This window comes from Apaloderma vittatum, unplaced genomic scaffold, assembly GCF_000703405.1.
Source record: "Apaloderma vittatum isolate BGI_N311 unplaced genomic scaffold, ASM70340v1 scaffold15714, whole genome shotgun sequence".
Lineage (NCBI taxonomy): Eukaryota > Metazoa > Chordata > Aves > Trogoniformes > Trogonidae > Apaloderma > Apaloderma vittatum.
The window spans coordinates 1,078-20,409 of record NW_009714706.1 but is presented as its reverse complement, the minus strand read 5'-3'; the positions used below and the strand labels follow the sequence as shown (position 1 = coordinate 20,409).

General features: G+C 40.8%; 1 protein-coding gene across 2 annotated transcripts in view; it reads left to right on the top strand.

The window, feature by feature from the left end:
- The window catches only part of CELF2 (CUGBP, Elav-like family member 2), a 131,783-nt gene extending 112,779 nt beyond the window's left edge, over positions 1-19,004 (top strand). The window contains exons 9-13 of one of the 2 annotated variants that reach the window (XM_009868874.1): positions 2,771-2,890; positions 8,705-8,884; positions 11,773-11,916; positions 17,280-17,451; positions 18,749-19,004. In XM_009868874.1, coding sequence (XP_009867176.1) covers positions 2,771-2,890; positions 8,705-8,884; positions 11,773-11,916; positions 17,280-17,407 — 572 coding nt within the window. In that variant the 3' untranslated portion in view covers positions 17,408-17,451; positions 18,749-19,004. Of the gene's footprint in view, positions 1-2,770; positions 2,891-8,704; positions 8,885-11,772; positions 11,917-17,279; positions 18,142-18,748 lie in introns of those variants that run through there. The other variant, XM_009868873.1, reaches the window with a different exon arrangement.
- Positions 19,005-19,332: the final 328 nt, after the last annotated feature.

Sequence of the window (19,332 nt, the reverse complement as noted above, 5' to 3'; positions counted from 1 at the left end):
AGAATCACTGAGGCACCTGCTCTGTGTTTGTCTGATGGAATAGAGAAACTTGGTATGAATAAAAGAAGAAAAGAGATGTTGGCCCCAGATACTGCCCATCCCTGGAGGATGTGTTTGAGCAGTGAGGCTATGACAAGAGGCACCATAATGCACTCTGAGGGCTGCACAAGAGTGAAGGATTTAATCAGGTTTTTCTGCCTTCTCCGGCAGATGTGTTGACAATCCATAAGCGTACGGCTCTCATTTGCGGGAGTTATTTGCCCCCAAGAGCTTTAATGTAATTTTCAGGCAGTTTCCTAGCCCCCGTTTCTCTCATTTCTTAAATATATGTGTTTCCTCAAGAGAAAAGGGTAATAATCCTCTGAAACAGAAATGGATGGAATTCAGCCCAGTCAAAACCAATCAGATGCTTTAGATTTGAGGTTTATATCCTTCGTTTAAATGATCTGCTAATGAACATGAGCAGAAACACAGAGCAGGGTTGGTCACAGGGAATTCACTGACATTCAGTCGCTCTGATTTTTTTCTCTCTTCTCTGTTGGTGCCCACATTATCTGACAAAAGTGTGGTTTTACTTGAGTTTTTTTATTACTTTTTTTTAATCAAAGACATTATTGGCTTCTTACTGCTTTTTGGAGAGAGATTGAATAATCAAAGCTGCTTCTATCTGCAACATACAAAATTATTCAAGTTAATATTGCAGATGCTGGGGAAGTGGGGACAAGGAGTGCTTCACAGGGGCTGGAAATCTCTCCTCACCCATACTGGGAGAGTGTACATTTGTACGTTAAGGGTCCATGTGTGCGAAGGCTCATCTTCGGTGGGTCTTAAGGTGGATTATTTGTAGGTTAAAGCTTTACGGTTTACCTACAAAGTGAAAAAGTTGTCTTCTGCTTTCCTTAGTGGATGCTGCCAAGTGTGGAGACTTGACTTCCTTGAGGGTTCACTGAGTACTCTGATGTGTTTGACAGCTCAAAAGAGCATCAAGATAAAAGTGGTCTTAACCATTTCACAGCTAGGTAACGAAGAGAAGCAGAAAAGCTAGGTGTAGACATGGTGTGCCTCTGGTAAGTCAAACAAAATTCTGACTTTAAATGTTCACTTTTCAGAAGGCAATGCAAGTTTTTAAAGGAAAAGAAAGAAAGTCTTTGTGATTGATGCATTAAAGTATGGCTCAGGAGACAAGCTAAAAACCTAATTGTTTCTGCAGCTTTTATGAGTGTGATTCATCTGGTATGATTTTACCTACCTGCAAGTTAAGTGTTTAATCTACACTGGTTATTCAAGGGCCTTTTATGAGAGACACACATTTCTAGTTCATCCAACGTATCGAAAATTATAACTCTTTTCTATAACAAGAGGATGAGCCTCTCTTCCTAAAAGATGGTTTAGATGAGGTGATTTAAACAAGGTGGTTTAGATGGATGCATCTCATCCACCTTCACCATTCCCTTGGCATTGTAGCAGCAAGGACCTTTTCTCCATCTGAGTCTCAGCTTCCCCTCTGGCAGAGGTTTTAGACATGTATGTATTATCATTTATGGGGTGCGTATACATGACTAGTTATGTACAAAGGCCAGACTAAAAGTCTGAAATAAAATGGATAGTAGTTACATTTTCTGTTTGGCTCGTCATTCCTCCTCTTGTAAACTTCAAGGCTTTATGATGTTCATACAGGGTCCTAGAGCAGAGCCATGATGTCGTAGTGTCTCACTTAGAAGAATTAAAATTTCTCTTGGGGCCCAGAACAGAAAGCTCTTGCATGACAAAATTACTATGAATAATTTTGGGTTTTTCTCAGTGACGAAGTTTAAAATGTAGCAAAATCTCAATAGCCTGGTTAGCTGATCAGCCTGCATCCTGACTTGTATTAGAAATTTTGTGACCAGCAGAAGAAGGGAGGTGATTGTCCCTCTGTACTCAGCACTGGTGAGGCCGCACCTTGAGTATTTTGTTCAGTTTTGGGCACCTCAGTATAGGAGAGATATCGAGGTGTTGGAGCGAGTGCAGAGGAGGGCAACAAAGCTGGTGAAGGACCTGGAGAACAGACCTTATGAGGAGCAATTGAGGGAGCTGGGTCTGTTCAGTTTGACAAAGAGGAGGCTGAGGGGGGATCTCATCATGCTCTACAATTACTTGAAAGGACATTGTAGAAAGGTTGGTGCTGGTCTCTTCTCACAGATAATTAGGGACAGAACCAGGGGGAATGGTTGCAAGTTGCAACAGGGCAAGTTTAGGCTGGACATTAGGAAGAAATTCTTCACAGAAAGAGTGGTCAGACACTGGAATAGACTGCCTAGGGAGGTGGTTGAGTTGCCATCCCTGGGTGTGTTCAAGTGTTGCTTAGATGTGGTGTTGGGTGATCTGGTTTAGGGGTGAACTTGTAGTGTAGGGTTTGTGGTTTGACTTGATGATCCCAAGGGTCTTTTCCAACCTGAATTGTTCTATGATTCTATGCTAGGTTGATTGACAAAGTTTTGAGAAAGTGACTGGTCCCGTACTTGCTGTTTCTGTGTGATGTTTGCAAATAATAGTGCAATGCTAAATTTTGTGGTCTAGTCATTGCAGTTCAAGACTCATCAACACTTTCCGTGAACAATAATACTATTAATATCTTGAACAAGATTGGTTTATTGGTCTCTTTTTTTGTTCTTTTTCTTTGCAAGTAGCCCTGTTGTTGTGCTCAGCATTATTGTAAGCTGGTTTATGGTCAACTCAAAAAAGCAAAATATGGCCTTAATTTTGAATTTTATCTTGTTTTTCTTTTCAGTGGCTGCATCAACTGCTAATTCCACAGCTGGTGCGGCCATGAATTCTTTGACTTCTCTGGGTACCCTCCAAGGACTGGCTGGAGCCACTGTTGGACTGAATAATATTAATGCACTAGCAGGTACCGTAAACAGTGAGTATTTATTGCTGTGGTGGACAGCCTTCCCCAGTAATCATGCCACAAAAACTATCAGTTGTAAAGTGATGATATTATTATTTTTGATCTCTATACAAAATAAGGGGGTCAAGTTGATCTAGTTCCATTTGTGGTACATATGCAGTTCTGGAGTCTTTCAGTTTCACATAGTTTGCTTTGCAAAGTGAAGTCCCTTGGGTCCCTGCACAAAGACTCCTTTTCTTGCAGGGTGTACGGAAGGTAAAAGAAATGTCACCAGGGATTTGGGTTGTCTAAGTTGTAGGAGAGGCTCCTTTATCGTTTAGGGAGTCTGACAACAGGTATATCACTCCAGTGTACAAAACCTCACTCAGAAATGTAGTGATAAGAAAGGTGTTTGCCACGGGGGCAGTCCTTTTAAAATGTCTGTAGGAGTTACCAGTTTGCCTTTAGAACAACATGCTTTAAAATTGAAGGCAAGTCTTTGGCTTTCAATTGGCAAGAGAGTGGCATAGCCAATCACCTGTAATACCAGAGCATGCACACCTATCCTGTGACATCCTAAACAAAGCCTGGCATCTCCAGCTAAGTAGATGCTGGTAATTGTTAGAACATTCTTCCTTGTTCTTAGCCTTGGTCAAGATTTTCCTGAAGAAGAAGGATTTTTTTTTTTATTGTTTCTGCTACAATGACTTCACCTTTGCCTGCAATGGAAGAGATTTGTCCAGCTGCATTTTCCCCCTCCTTTCTATTTTAGCTGCTGTTTCTCCTTGCATTTCCTTTTGCAATGCAAGGAATCTATTAGGTCATTGCCAGTCCATAACCCATCATAATGTACCCCCAGGAATGGATGTCCTCCTCAGTATCTCTTGCTCACTCTGATGCTCTGCATGATGTCCTTTTTGTCACTGTTACTTGGCTGCTCACCCAATCTTTTTGTTCTGTGATCTCTGGTTGTCATTGTTGGGAGTTGGGAAGGAAGGGGGCTAGTGGATGTCCATGTAGCAATGTTGAGTGGTTGCATGGGGTCTTGTGTAAAACAGGTCTTGCTTCTGGCAAGGACGTGTATTTCACGCAAATAACCTTGTAGTAAATATGACTCAAGAAAAACTTAAGAAAAGTAAGTATCAGGTCCCAAAATGGCAGATGTTAGTTTCCGTTCTTATTATTACATTAATGTTAAAGCAAGTCACTGAAAATGGCGCGCATTAAAAGCTAACATATCTCCTCTCATGAGCTCTCATAGTAAGAGAGCTGCCCTGTTATAAGATCGTTAAATATCCTTTCCTGATAGTCATTGTGCTTTTCTTGGTTTATAAGAAGTCACAACATAAAGAGCAGAGTATGGCATCCCACTCCTTCCCTCCCACAAGTACGAAGAACGCAGGCACGCTGGAGCACTCTGTGATAATGTCCCTTTCATCAAGATCAAGCAAGAATGACTCATTTATGAGCTCTTGACTTTGTGTGGGAACCCTTCTGTTACACTCCTTTTGACATTTCTTGCTAGGCTACAAGCAAAGAGATTACATTCTCTCAGCAAGTATTTTGAGGTGGTGTGTGTGCAAACTTATCTGCATGTGTCATTTGAGGCTTTAATGACATATTCACAAAGTGCCAACTTTCAGCTTGTTTTAAGCCACCATTACTTCCATGGACTTGTATCAACAGTGGCTTCAGCCCCAAATCTTCTTCATGGATGTTTTTGTGGGCACGTGCCTGGAATATTCGTATGTGTATAGTGCTTACAAAGTGTGTGTGGATATGTCTGTCTGTGTACGTACATACATGAGAGAGATCTACAGAGGGGAAACTGCTTCCCCACAGCACAGCACAGTGTTGTGGCACTGTTTCTCTCAAAAGGGTGACAGGTTATCAATTTCAGGTACTTGTGATGCTAATGGTAGCAAAGCATCGTTCAAATTGCAGCCTCCTCTCTATTTTAATGACGAGCCAGAGCTTTCTGCAGTGACCATATCTGATCCAGTTGTTCACACTGAAACCTGCTTAGGAGTTTGCCTCCAGGAAACCAGATGTTCCATGGGGCTGATGTTTCGCACTGTGCCGTGGTTATAAGCACTCTGATCAAAAGACTCATTGGTTATGGAAGTCCCTGAAGTAATTGTGCAGAAAAGGTGGAACTGCGTGACAGGCTTGTAATTGGGGAGCTAACAATAGCGATCCAAAGCACAAGTCAAGCAGATCTTAACCCAGGAATTGATCGGAGGGTGGCACTAGGCTTGGACATTGATTTACACAGAGGTGGAAAGAGAGGTGGAAGAGATAGCCTTCTGTTGAAGCCGTGTCCTGCTTTGTATGTGGGAATTGTAAGGAGAATGTCTTCCAGGCTGAGCTCGCTAGGAGACTTCAGTCTGTTTTCTGGATCCTAGCTGGGTCCATGAAAATGAAGCTGGGCTGTGCAGGCGGATAGTGCTCTCAGTGTAACGAGAAGCATTGTAGAGTGTAGACATTCACATGCAGAGATTCACCCATTCCTCCCTCAGTTGTGCTTGAAGCATCTAAAACCTTAAATGACAAAACATTTTACTATCTCCTTTGTGCACGTAAATTTAAGTAATGTAACTAACAAAAAGAATTACAAATTATGAGGAAAAATGAATAAAAAGAGAGGAAGAGATTCTTTGCAATTAAGAAAGAAGACTATGGATTCCGGATACTGGACAGCTGTGACACGGTATCTGTGTGTGAACCCAGGGCAGTCACTTAGCCTTGCCGCCCTCGTATTTACTTCTGTAAAATGGAGATAAAACTATTCATGACAGATTTGAAGGTGCTTAGAAAGCACTTTGGACTTGCCAAGCATTGTCACTTGTGTATTATGCAGAGTAACTCCAAAAAAGTAGGAGGCCATAGATGAGAGACTCCAAAAGGTTATTTCACAGAACTGAGGAAGGGACCGGAATTCAATGCCAGACTGAGGTGCATTGGTGGAGATAATAAAGAGATGGCAGAGATGTGTAACTGCAGCTGGACCTTGCAGATTTCATAAAAATGTGAAAAGGGAGAATGGAAAAAAATGTCGAGAGCTTTCTGCAGATCTGTTTTGCTCAGGAGGGAAGTGTATGTAGACACGTGCGCTACAGTAGCAGTAGCCGTGCCCTTCCCAGAAGCAGTGCGGTGAGCCGGGGCTGCCTGACTGTTTGCTAATCTGAAATCATGTGGTGGGAAGGAGCTATTGATTCGAGGGGAAAGAAGGGGGAGGATGCTGCCCACTGCAACACAAAGCATGTTTATCTAACAAGCTGATGACTCACAAAAGATAATATGTTATCCTAATACTTTATTATCAAGTTATTTCAACACTATAATAAAAGGAGAGATACAAGCTGCTTTATCAGGAGCTTTTACTTTAACCAGTGCTGGGTGTACACCCATACAAGCCATGTCACAAACCTAAGCACAAAAATGTCAGAGCAGGTTAAGGTCAGGCTCAGGAACAAATAATAATAACAACAACATTGTTATTGCTATTATTACTACCATTTGGATCTTAATTTTCCAAATTTCCTGCCTTTTAGACACAAGATGTTTCACAAGCTGTCTTGGTTTGCAAGTTTTTGTTTTATAACTGGAACCATTACACAACAAGTGTGTGGCTCTCGTGCTCTGGCAGAGGCTTTTGTTCAAAGTAGTGGCAGCCGGTACCTCCTTTCAGGATGCAGCGATGCTCTGAAGTGGGGTGGAAGGGAAAAAGAAATCTTCAAAGTGCGAGACATTTTATTAAGTAAGGGCTAAGAATATCACATCTCTGTCAAGTGTTTAGTCACACAAATTATAGTAATATCAAAAGGTATAATTTATGCAGTACAATTCTCTTAATTGCCACAGACTCTGGTGGAGCCAGAAAGGTGCCACTTGAGCAATTGTCCTGATTATTGGAGACTCATAGGAATACACTTTTTGAATCTACATAAGAGATGGAAGAAAACTAGTAGGTCACCATCTTTATCCTCCTCTGTCAATGCAGAATAATTCCTTGCAGTATTTCTTCTATCTCTAAATTACTCATGCGATAAGGTTTATGCCACGTTCCTTGAAGATTGTTTCCCAGTCTAATATTTCATTGTTAATTCACTATAAAGTGACTTCTGCTTAATTTCCTCATTTTCCTCCAATTTATATGTCACCCCTTATTATTGCTCTGAAACTAAGCACTCTTTTTTCTATTTTCCTAACTTTTGGATCTTTATATGGCTTCACCATCATTTCACCAACCAAAACACTGCACAGTGTCTAAGAAATGGTTGAGGGGGGTTCTGGATGCCTCGTTTTTCATAGAATCATAGATCATAGAATGGCCTAGGCTGGAAGGGACCTTAGACATCATCTAGTCCAACCTCCCTGTCATGGGCAGGGACGCCACCTCTCGACTAGATCTGGCAACACGTGGGGATTTGCTGGTAACTGATCTACTGTACTTCAAGGGGCACAATTAAGCCCTTTTAAATTGTTCATTCACCTAAAAACTGGGGAGCACAGGATACCTAGTTGTGCAGAAACCATGGCCTAACTCTTAAGACCTGGTGAGCTCTTACTGCTCTGTTTGACACAAGTCACAGATGTGGGTGATGAGGTGGGCTCTGAACTCTGCCACCCCATGAACTGCCAAAAAGACTGTACCTCCAACAGAAAATTTACCTTTCCTGGAGTTTCTGGGGAGAAAAAAAAATAAGTGTTAACCCTGTTAACTTCAGTGTGACTCATTTTAAGAGCCATGATGAGGAATAGAAGCAATGGAGAGGTGATCTAAGTCAGGAGTTTGTCAACCATCGAGTCAGAGTAGTAAAATTTTAGTGGACTACGCTGTTTGCATGGATGAGGGATGCCATTTTCTGCACAGCTAGCAATCCCGTCTGAAATTTCCTCTTTGGCAGTAATCCCAGATAAATTAATCTGTTATTTATCAGGATGTAGAATCGCTTTTAAAAAAAAAACAACATGAAGCAACTCTGCTTCCAGTGAGAAGAAAGACATTGCTAGAATCAAATGCTTTTGTTCCTTCCTGAAAGATGTCTTATCTGGGTGAAGCACTTTTAGTCACTTTAGATGTGCTGCTGTTCATCTCTTCTGGAGTAACTGGAGGAGGGAAGTGGCAGCACAGAGCATCACAGTCCATCTTCCTACCACAAACCTAAGGGACAAGGCCCATAATTGTACAGAGGGCTGTTTCAAAATGCTGTTAATAGAGGTTCTCTACCTTACTTTGTGTAAGCAAAACACCTCTGATATGGTGTGACGACAGCATGTTGCCGAAGACCCTGGTCAGAAAGAGCGGGTTTCCAGACTAGTTTTTTCCCCAGTGGCCAGCTTGCAAGGATACAGGTCAGACAGGTGCCTCTCTTCTAGAAACGTGGTCTTTTGAGCAACTGGGTCTAGCAGAAGGTGTCTCTGCCCGTGGCAGGGGGGTTGGAACTACACGATCTTTAAGGTCCCTTCCAACCCAACCTACTCTATGGTTCTATGATTTGAACACTCTTCCAGCTTCAGATACCCTCGTCAGAAGCACGGGTGTCAATGAAGGTGGGCAGAGAGGCTTTCAGGAGCACCGAGCTGTAGTACTTGCCAGTAGCAGGCTGCATGCGAGTCCGTTTGACTGTGCAACCCATGTGCTGAAGTGATCCTGACGCCAAAGTCGTGCTTCTTTGTCCTCAGTCCCATTTGGTGAAGTGCCGAGCTGCATGCCCTGCTGTCGTTGTCAGTGTCATATAATACCAACGACTTTCGGAAAGCACTAATGAACAAGTGCAATTTCTTTTCTCTATTGTTGGGTTTTTTGTAAAGTTGCTCAAATGCTCTCAGGTATGGCGGCCCTGAACGGAGGACTCGGCGCAACAGGCTTGACGAACGGTACGGCCGGCACGATGGACGCGCTCACCCAGGCCTACTCAGGAATCCAGCAGTATGCGGCCGCCGCGCTGCCCACCTTGTACAGCCAGAGCTTGTTGCAGCAACAAAGTGCTGCCGGCAGCCAGAAGGAAGGTAAGAGCCCAGCGGAGCGAGCCCCATACCAAACAAGCTGCCTGCAACCACAGGAAAGCGGTGCTGTGGGGTCATTTCTCCCCAGAAGTTTAACAAAGGACCTCAGGAGCCTAATCTTGGGGCTGGGATTTTTTTCGGTTAGCTCGATATTGTTACTTTCTTTAACTTCTGATGGAATTAATTTTTTAACCATCTGTCCTACAAGTTATACGTAGAATCGCTTAGGTTGGAGAAGACCTTTAAGATCGTCGAGTCCAACCGTTAACCTAGAAATACCAGGTCCAGTGCTAAACCATGTTACTACTTCATCGGACATCCTTTCTTGTACAAAATCATTCACCAGCTGCCACATAAAAAGCCACCAGTAACAAAAATCATCCCATTATGGGTGCCATTCTCTCTTCTGGTTGCCATAAAGGAGTCAATCTGATTAGGTTTAAGGTTTTGAGTTAATGACAAGATCCGTTTTTGCTTTGAGTGGTTCTTTGCTTAATTGTGGGTCTTGTGGGGAAGCAACTAAGTGAATGATTGCCCCCTCTACCCGTGCCAACAGCAAATAAACCTCAGGAAGTTACTGCTAAGAATAAATGAATACTAATTACAAGATGTTTAGGAAAATCTGGTTACCCTTTTTCCTGCTTCCCTTCCCCTGCACACTTCCCAGCAATTTGAGGGGTTTCTTTCTGTTTTCATGGCTTGCTGTCATCTTAATTTCTAGCTAATTCTAGAAGGACAGGAAAATATTGCATGCTTCCTAGGATTATATCGATGTTGTCACTACTGTTCTTGCCGGTGCTAAGCTTTGGTAATAAACCTAGTATAATAGCCTCAAGAGATTTTTTTTATCCTTTTTTAAAATAGTGTCTTGTACTGTTATGGGAAATGTTTCCTAGCAAGATCTATTTGGCATTCTCCCAGCTGACTATTGTATGGGGACACAAGTTAAAATATGTGTTTTGTCTGAATTCTTTACTTCATTTAGTGCTAGCAGCTTAGATTATTGAAAATTTAATCATTTTTTTTAACCAACTTTTTCCTCTTTCTTTTTGGTCTCTGCATTCATCTTTCATCTTGCTCACTGTGGTCGGTGGTGATAGACTGCCACCGGAAAGAAACCGTTTATTTGCTGTCATCATAAGATACATATCGGAGGGCAGTTTGATTTTTTCCCAAGCATATTAACTTCTTTCTCTTTATGAACATTCGTATCAGTTGTAAGCTTCCTTTTTTTTTATTATGAATTGGCAGCGACCATTTTACAATATGGTATTTTTTGTTATATATCTTGTTTCTGTCAGCAAGGGGTTAAGTTAAAGTGAGTAAATTCATTCACTGAATACCGACAACTATGCTTTGTCTCTTAACATGATTTCTGATGGAATAGTGAAGAGTCTGGAGTGGCTGAGGATAAACAAGTACCAGATGAAAATGCTATATTAAATATTAAATGCTGAAGCATGGTGAGCCACCTCATGCATATGCTCTAAGCTATTTTCAATAATTTTTTATTATTATTATTTTTAAAAATATTATTTTCTGGATAAGGTAGTTTACTTGCAGTAAGAAGAAATGAGTTCCAGGTGGCAAATTTTTTTCCCTCTTTTTTTTTGCCCCCCAAAAATTTTTTTTCTCAAAGCCATCATTTTTCCTAATCCATTTATCCCCTCCTTTTGGGCAAACATTGCAACTTTCTCCTTCAGGCTGAAAGAGCAGCCAGCCTGGTTCTTCTGCATGGGAGATGTGAGACTTCATGACTCTGTTGCAGAAGATACTACATAGATCTGATGCGTACTTTCCTCTTCCTCTCTAGAAAACCAGGGACATCATATCTGAGGCACACTTAGGTTCTGTTAAGCAAGGGAATACTTAAAGAGGTTACTGTAGATGTTTTTTTACCAGAAATGTTTCTTCCCCTTCCCCACTTATGCTCCTGGTGTCTGCATGGAAAAGCCACATGTCTGGCTCCATCATACATCATGTTCTTCCAGGCATCCATTTCTCATTTCTAGTATGTTATTGTAAAGAAGAAATTGATCTAGGGAAAAAAAAATAACTTACTGGTGCTAGGATGAGCATTTAAACCAATAGCAGTAATAATGTGTATGTCAAATTCTGGCTGTAAGAAAAATATTCAAAGCACCTTTAAGTTTGCACCTTTCTTTGCAAAGTCAACTTTGTCTAAAGTCACTTTAATTTCAACCCAACTACTTTATTTGGGGCTTTTTAAAAAGACTTATATATACAAAATTTCTTCCAGGAGACAGAGCTTTCTATGGAGAATTTGTATTTTGGAAAAAAAAAAAAAGTCATTTTGAAATTAATCAGTACAAATTTAATTCTGAGTATCTTTCTCTCTGACTTCCCTGATTTCCAAGGCACAAGGTTTGCTTTGTCTTACCCATTTTATTCCCTTCTCTAACACATTCCTGCCCTTTGAGTTTACATCTGTGATAATCAAATCTGAGCTCAGCTCATTGCGTTTCCATAAATTCCCACAACTTGAAGTAAACCAATAAACCCATGCAGGTGTTTGAGGCAGTGGAGGACTCCTTGTGCAGTTCTTGGAGTATTATGAGAGAATAATGCTTTGTGTACCTGGTTTTCTGTCCGTAATTATACTGAAAGACACTCACATAAATTGAAGAAAGAGGCTGCAATTTAACTTTTTCTGTGGTAGAGCTATCAAGTAAACACTTTGCAAGATAGGATGCTCTGAAGAGCTGCATTTCAGCTCTGTTGCTTTGATGATCCACTTGCTTTTGTTCCTTCAAAGTTGGAAAGTGAAATGCTTTCTGACCATCACCTTCAGTAAGTATTATGGAAAAATAGATTAGATATAGCACTTGCAATAGCTGTTTTCATACTTCTTTTTGTTTATTTTCCTAAAGGTCCAGAAGGGGCAAACCTCTTTATTTACCACCTCCCCCAGGAGTTTGGAGACCAGGACATTCTGCAGATGTTCATGCCTTTTGGAAATGTTATCTCTGCTAAAGTCTTCATTGACAAACAGACCAATCTGAGCAAGTGCTTTGGTATGTCAAATTTAATAAATCGAATAGTAAAAACCACATGCACTGTACTGAAAAGGGGCCAGGAAAGAAAATTAACAGCAGTGTGAGAAATGTCATACTGGAACCTCATTCTGAAAATAATGGACTGCTAATCCTCAAATGAGCAGGAAGATGCACAGACAAACTACTTCCAACTAAAAATTGGATATGAAAAAACAATGATAATCTTCCAGTCTGACATCTCCATGAATGTGTCAAGTACATGAAACTAATTACACCCTATGTGGGGGAATGTCATTTAGTATACTATTAAAGTGCCTTATTATGGATACCTAATTATTCTCTATTGTATAGCTGAGCCACTTAAAAGCGCTCTATGTTTAACCCATTACTTCTACATTACAGGAATTTCTTTCGTCTGATTAAGTACAAGATTTTGCAATTAGTGATTGAATGGCGTGTACATGTAGCTCAGAACACTTTGCAGACAGTTGACGTCTGTGACGCTCCAGCTGTTGCGGGTGGGCTCCAGTGTCTTATGGAAGGTGGCATCTCCCCGTACTTTAGGGCAGCAGTGAGGGGAGCCTCACAAGATCAGTGTCAAGCTTCCCCAAGAACGCTTTGAGCTGCCAGAAAATGAGATCACAACAGAGGAGAAGGTGATATGTTGGTATAAAACAAGTTCTAGAGTTAATCAAGTGGGCTCGTGTCTTTTGAATAGCTTAGATGCACTAGCTCAGTTCTTTGATGGAGTGGAGTACAGAATGTAAGCAAGTGGCAGGCTGGTAGAGCTTTGGTTTAATATTTTCAGTCTTATGCAAGGCATGAGGAGGGTGTAGGAGGAGGAAAGAATCTCTTAAAGATAAGTGTTATCAGATTTGACCTCACATCTTGGGGTTACCCTAACAGTGACAGTTCTTGCCCAGAGTAAAGGAACACAACTGTATGTATGACAGAAGAGTAACCGGTCTAGCCAACCCCCTAGTTTCCAAAACTCCTTTGTACCAACAGTGCTGCTCTTTGCCTGGCACCATCCCTTAATTCTGAAGTGTCACCATTGACCATAATACGTGTTTTTTAACTGGAGTATCATTATTTTTTTTAAAATCTAGATTTTGTTAAAAAGCATCTGTTTAAGGTTTTGTCTCCAACAGAAGCCATTCAAGGACCCCACAGCTATTGGGTTTTAACCCGTCCTGAAAGGATATGAATTTACCTAAACAGATAGTACCCAAAAACAAGAAGAATTCATCAAGTTGCTCAGAAATGCCTGCTGCCCTGAAATTCAAGCCTTGCCACAATTTGAGGGTTTTTCACCTGAAGAGAAGCCCTTAGTATGCCTGGAAAGTTAATTCAGCTCAGGAGAAGGATGTGACATTCTTTCTGCATTCTTCCATAGTCTTTCAGTTTGTTTTTGAAGCAGTTACCTCTTCAAGCTTTAGAAAAAACTGTTCAAATCTAGACCAATATAGTCCAGCATGTTTCTGCAAGGGATTAAAATGGTCCCTGAGGCCGTAGCAAATTTGAAACGTGGAATTGAGATGGACTCCCTGTTGACCTGGAGCCAGTTCAGTTACTATGCTGGTGTGACAAAATCATTCTTGAGGTCTCCAGGAATCTTGACGAGATGTCAGATCAAGCTACGTTAATCGAAATGCAGCAATTGTGGTGACTGCTGAAAGAATGAAAATTACTTTGAGCAGGTGGCTCAGTTCATCAGATCACTCCCCACACTTGCTTTTTGTGGCTTTCCTCTTTGATTACCTGCTTAGACATTTGTCTGGATTTGTGGGACACGAGAGTGACGTACCAAGGTTATCCTGTCTGAGGGAAAATGGAGGAGTCAACGTCCAATGGATGGAGGAGCCCTCTGTCCTTTTAGCACTAGTCAGCTTTCACTAACATTTCAATTTCTCATTCTTCCTTCCCAGATATTCTGCCACCAGTGAGAGAGTTTTGCTTTAAAAGCAAAAAGTACTGCAGTGGCAGAGGAAATAGAGGTTTTCTGATTCAGTAGGTGACTCCGTGGTGATGCTGCTAATCACAGGCAAAGCCAGAATTAATCCTGTAGTTTAACATACTAGCGTAGTCTTTATGTACCTGCTCAGCTTTATTAGCAGGAATTGTCTGTTTGTTGTTTTGGTCCTATATTTGTGGTTTTAAATCTTTTTTTTTTTGCTATGTCTTCCCACCCAAAAACTAGGACAACAGTGCATCTGAAGAACCCGTTTCTCTCCTATATCATTAGTGGTCATTCCTCTGGGTACAGTTTGGGTTTGGTTTTATTTGATTGGTTGGTTTGTTGGGGTTTTTTTTCCCTTGTAGTAGTTGTAATAATAATTATTATTAATAACAGTAATAATAATAATGTTTTGCATGTGCTTGGTACTTTCCACTCTTGAGTTTCCAATCTTCTGCCCAAATGAGAAGTGAAATTACAGATAAAAACAGGATGAACACCAGAAAGGTGAAAAGATTGTCAAGTCTGTGCACTGGCAGAATTGGGGAGGGAAGGTGCCTTCTGAGTGAGTCGCAAGGCAGTGATGAACTTTTATTTAACACTGCAGCTTAAAGTGAAAAATTACTTTTCTTGCAGAAGGTGGACTTTGGCATTATTTGCTTTCTTGTCCACCTCAAACAAATGCTCAAAAGATTAAATGGTGATAAGGATGACAGGACAGTGTTTATGCCTGGAAGTGCTCTTCCATGAGCTCAAGTTGATTCAGCAGCCAAAGGGTTTCATTCTTCAAGCTTATCTCTTGCCTTTCGTAGACCTTAGAATAACAGAAATGAGAGATGTAATAGTGAGGCAGGAGAGGGCCACCCAGTGACATGAGTATGTAAATGTAGTTTGCCTCATGGCAAAATCGCAACTGGAATGATTAAAAATATTTATCCTGATTATAGAGATACCTTAGAGATTTAAACGAAAAATCAGAATTGTCATGACTAGGTCTTTAAAAATTGATAAGAAACATCACGCCGTCCTCATGTAACCTGCGGTTTAAAATTCAGAAAAAAAATTATGAATAGGTGCAATCAAAAAACATAAATAGAAGGAGAGAATGCCAGATTCCCCTGTACACTTTAAGTGTAACAGGCTAATGTAGATGCAGCATTCTGTGTAAAGAGACAAATTGTGAATCAGAAAAACAACTGAATGATAAAGGCTGGTGCCACCAATGCAGCACAGAAGTTGTATGTTTGAATTTGTGCCTGCGTCAAGGAAGGTAATAAAGAGATAAAGTGAGGTGACTCGTTTCACCTCCCTGGAATGTACATAGAGCCTGAGCTCCAGTTCTTCTGTCATCAGTGGAGGTGTCTTAATTGGCGACATGAATGGTGGGTGGAAAAGCCACTTTGGGTGTCCTTGCTTCTCTTCATTCACCATTCGCAGATGCGAGCCAAGTGACTAGTTTAGATCAGTTGCTTGACTTTTGAGTGGCTAAAACTGTCTAAGAGGAAAAGGAACTAAGGTGATGAGGAGTTCATAGTAAAAGACTGTTCTTAATGCACATAAGAGAACAAAATGAAGGTCAGAAAAGCCGTAGAGGAAAATTCTGAAATGTCAAGGTAGGTAAGAGCAGCTACATTTCAGCTGTGGAGCACCTGCCTGGAAGGTGCTACAGCTGCCTCCCAACTCATGGCAGATCTCTTTTCTATCCCTGAGGCAATCCTAGAGATAAAGACAGAGATCTGCGAGATGATGGAAGTAGACACAGGAATGCAGTGCTAAGACAGTGATTTGAGTCGTGTGAACAGAGAGGATCTCCTAGAATAATACAGAGGAAAGGAAGAAAGGAAGGGAGTGATGGAGCTCCTCGGGATCTGGCAGGAATATTAAGAGGAAATAACCTGATGGAGAAAGTGAGGAAGTGACAGGAGTTAATAAAACCAAGGAAGGTATGGAGGAACATTTATTATCCCTTAAGGAGGTAACAAATAAGCAACCACAGAACAACGTGAATAGAACATGCTGGCATTGAGCAGGAGAAAGTCTGCAGAGATTGAAGTGAGAGGTAGTTTTGAGTGGAAGGAACAGAAGTTAGCCTGAATTGTTTCTTAGTTTGGTGAAGTTGATACAGGGTGAAACCATAGGGATGGTCTGTGGAGGAGAGCAGCTCCTCCAGGGGACCAGATGGTAAGATGATAAGAGAGTTTTTTCTTTACAATGGGGAAAGTGTCTCATTCTGACACTGAAAATGGAAGAGGGCAGCAGTGCAAGGTAAGCAAGAGCCCTAAAAGAACAGGTTAAAAGGATGGTAAAAAGAGGTTATGAATCAGAAGATTACGCAGGCACTAGGCATGAATGAAGAAAGCTGGTAGGAGAGAGGCTCCGAGGAGCCTGTGTTAGGACTGAAAACAAAGTGTGTGGGATCCGTGCTTTAACCAAGTGAAGGGATATGTGTTAAGGCAAATTCAAGCGGAAAGAAGAGGGAGCATTTCAAAGCAGATGCATAATAGCAGGCTGAGCACAGTAGTAATTAGCCAGAGCTGAGGCAGAGCAGCAGTTAGGCGAGCTTTGCAATTACAAGTGGGAGGCCCAGATATGAAAATGAATTTTGAGCTTCCAGAATCAGGGAGATTTGAGTCCATTATGAACAGAGCATTTTTAGTCTCCCGGGGACAAGAAAGCTGAGCCAGGCCAGCCATTCTGAATTACCCGAGCAAGCCTTATGCCCCTAGTTAGTGCTCGCAACCGCGGAGCAGATCTGGAGTTCTCGTCAAGCCCTGCCGTTGTCTTTACGGTGCTGCTTAATTTCAATGCTCACATACCCCTTTGGGGGCCAAGAGGCTGAATTAATTAACATTTAATGTACCTTGAGATCTTGAACTGGAAAGAACTGTAAAAATACCAAATATTAATATTGCAACTGTCCTGGGCTAAGCCCAAGGAGATGAGTGTTTCGTAGCACGAGGGACCAGCGCACATGAGCTTGCATTTAGGTGTGCAAAAGCACGTAGGCATCGAAGTTTGGGGTTTGTTTCTGCAACCAGGCTTTCTGTTTCAGCTTCACATCTGCAGGCTGGCCTGATCGAACTTCCTAACAGACTGGGAGGTAGGTAGGTATTACGCTGAAAAAGTGTCACAGTAATAAATGTCTTCAGTCTAAACGATAGGTAGATAAATAACAGATTGGAAACTGCATTGCACCAAAATTGGCCAACTGCATCCCAGCTAGTAAAGAAATATTATGAAGGTAAAGGGGAAGGCAAAGGAAATGAGAGAGGAAATGGGATACGAAGTGTGGTCAAAGAACTAATTGAAAGTGAGGTAAATGTGTCAAGTAAATAGTAATAATAAAATCCTAACAAAACGCCTTGTGACATTTGTTCTAACCTATAGTTCGCTTTCTCTCCCGCCTCCGTTCTGTGTCTCGTAGGTTTTGTTAGCTATGACAATCCAGTCTCTGCACAAGCTGCTATCCAGGCTATGAACGGCTTTCAGATTGGCATGAAACGCTTGAAGGTTCAGCTGAAACGCTCCAAAAATGACAGCAAACCTTACTGATCTTAACCCCAGATGCTTACTGCTCTTATTTTAGCTTTCTTAGGGTAAGTCCCATGAGCAAACCTGTCCTCTGCAGGGGGGTTAAGAAAGAACATAGAGCCAACCTTCACCAAGAGACAGTTATTTTTACAGTTACCACTTCCATTTCCCCACTTGTCCTTATTGCACTTGGCTCCCATTTCCTTGCCAAGTAATTACTGAGTTGTGTTACTGTATTTTGTTTTGCAGCATAATTTATCTCCTTTTTAAAACAAAAATAAATGTCTTGAAATTCAAAGCAACACACACACACATAAAAAAAAAATGTGCAATTTAACTCTGTGAACCCTGGTGCCATTAGCACACAATAAAAGTTGTTTTCTATGGATGGATCGTATTTTACCAGGGTGGCACCAGCAGTTTATAGGTTAAACAAAATGGCCTCGTGCCAGTTGAAGCACTTATTTTGCAAGAAAAATTGAAACAAGTCTTTCCACTACATCAACTTGTTTTTTAATAAGATTTGATTTTTTTTTTTTCGGTTTGAATCAACGTATTGTTATATATTAGTCTGATTTTACACTGGTCGTCTTTATATTTCACTTTTTTTTAAGTTCTTGGTTTTTTGGAAAGGATTAATGTAAAAAAGATTTAGAGATCTGTTTCTAAAGCTACAGGGTTTAAAATAAAATAAAAAATAAAATAAAATGAGTGACGATACTTGATGTTTCTTGAGAGATAAATTTAATAATAAATAAAAAAGAAAGCCACAGGCCTGTAAATTTTATTTGTAAAAAGCATTTCTATTTTTATACAAAATTTTTACTGCCTCAGAAATAATGGAAGTTATTTATTGCCTATTGTTAACTTATTGGATACCTAAAGAGCAGCTCTATGCTAGCTAGATCCTTTGAAGTAGTCTCTAGAGTAATCGTGCCAAGAATGGGCGCTTTTTCACTGTTGAACCCTGCTCCCTTTACAGTTCATGCTTTTATCCTCTTGTTTGTATTTGTCTGGTTATTTTGTTCGTAGTTTCCATTACCTAGTTGAAAGTTCGGTTGTCTGACCGTTTTTTCCCCCCTCCCCGTACCTTTCTGTTACGTTTGTAGAAACTGGTTCTTTCCTTTCTTTCCTCCCCAAAGAGGAATCCATTCTCTCTGACTCCTTTCAGATGGATTCTTTGGGGGTTCCATTGTGCTCTTGTTGACAAGTATTGTGAGTTAATGCAAATTATGCGAACGGCTCATAGACTCTACTGATAAAAGATTTGCATTAGTTTTCTCCTGCACCCATAAAAGTGATTTTGTTTGTGCTGCATAGACTCTGTGTAACTTTTTTTCCTCTTCCTTGTTTTTTCCCTAGACATCTCCATGCCCGTTAGCCCATCGTTTGCCTAGCATGTCCCTGTGGCGTCTCAAAAAAAAAAAAAAAGTTTCATCGTCCCGTCATTGTTTCTGATGTCTTTCTGACCTCACATCATATTTGGTTCTCCTACTGACCTTTGATCTAGTTTGACCTTTGAAATTTGCATGTGACCTCATCTAGCTATGAATTCTGGGAAGTCAATGTGAAAAAACATTGCTGCATTCATGCAAGACTGAAATTTATTATTAGATAAATTAATGATAGGATTTAAAAACAACCTGTGGCAAAAATGTTTTTGCTTTCTTTCCTTTTGTTTTTGGTTTTCTTTTCTTTTTTCCTTTGTTGTTTTTTTTTCGTTTGGGTTTTTTGTTTTGGTTGATTTTTGGTTGGTTGGCTTTGGTTTTGTTGTTTGGTTTTGTTTTTTTTTTCATTTCGTAAAAAAAAAAAATAAATAAAAAAAACAGACTTGAAAGTATTATACAGGGATTGGCATTCTGCCTGGTCACTGGTGACAATAGCAATATGTGTCCAGAGGCACAGAATGTTGGTTTCTAACAGACTACTTCCAAAACAGTTTGAGA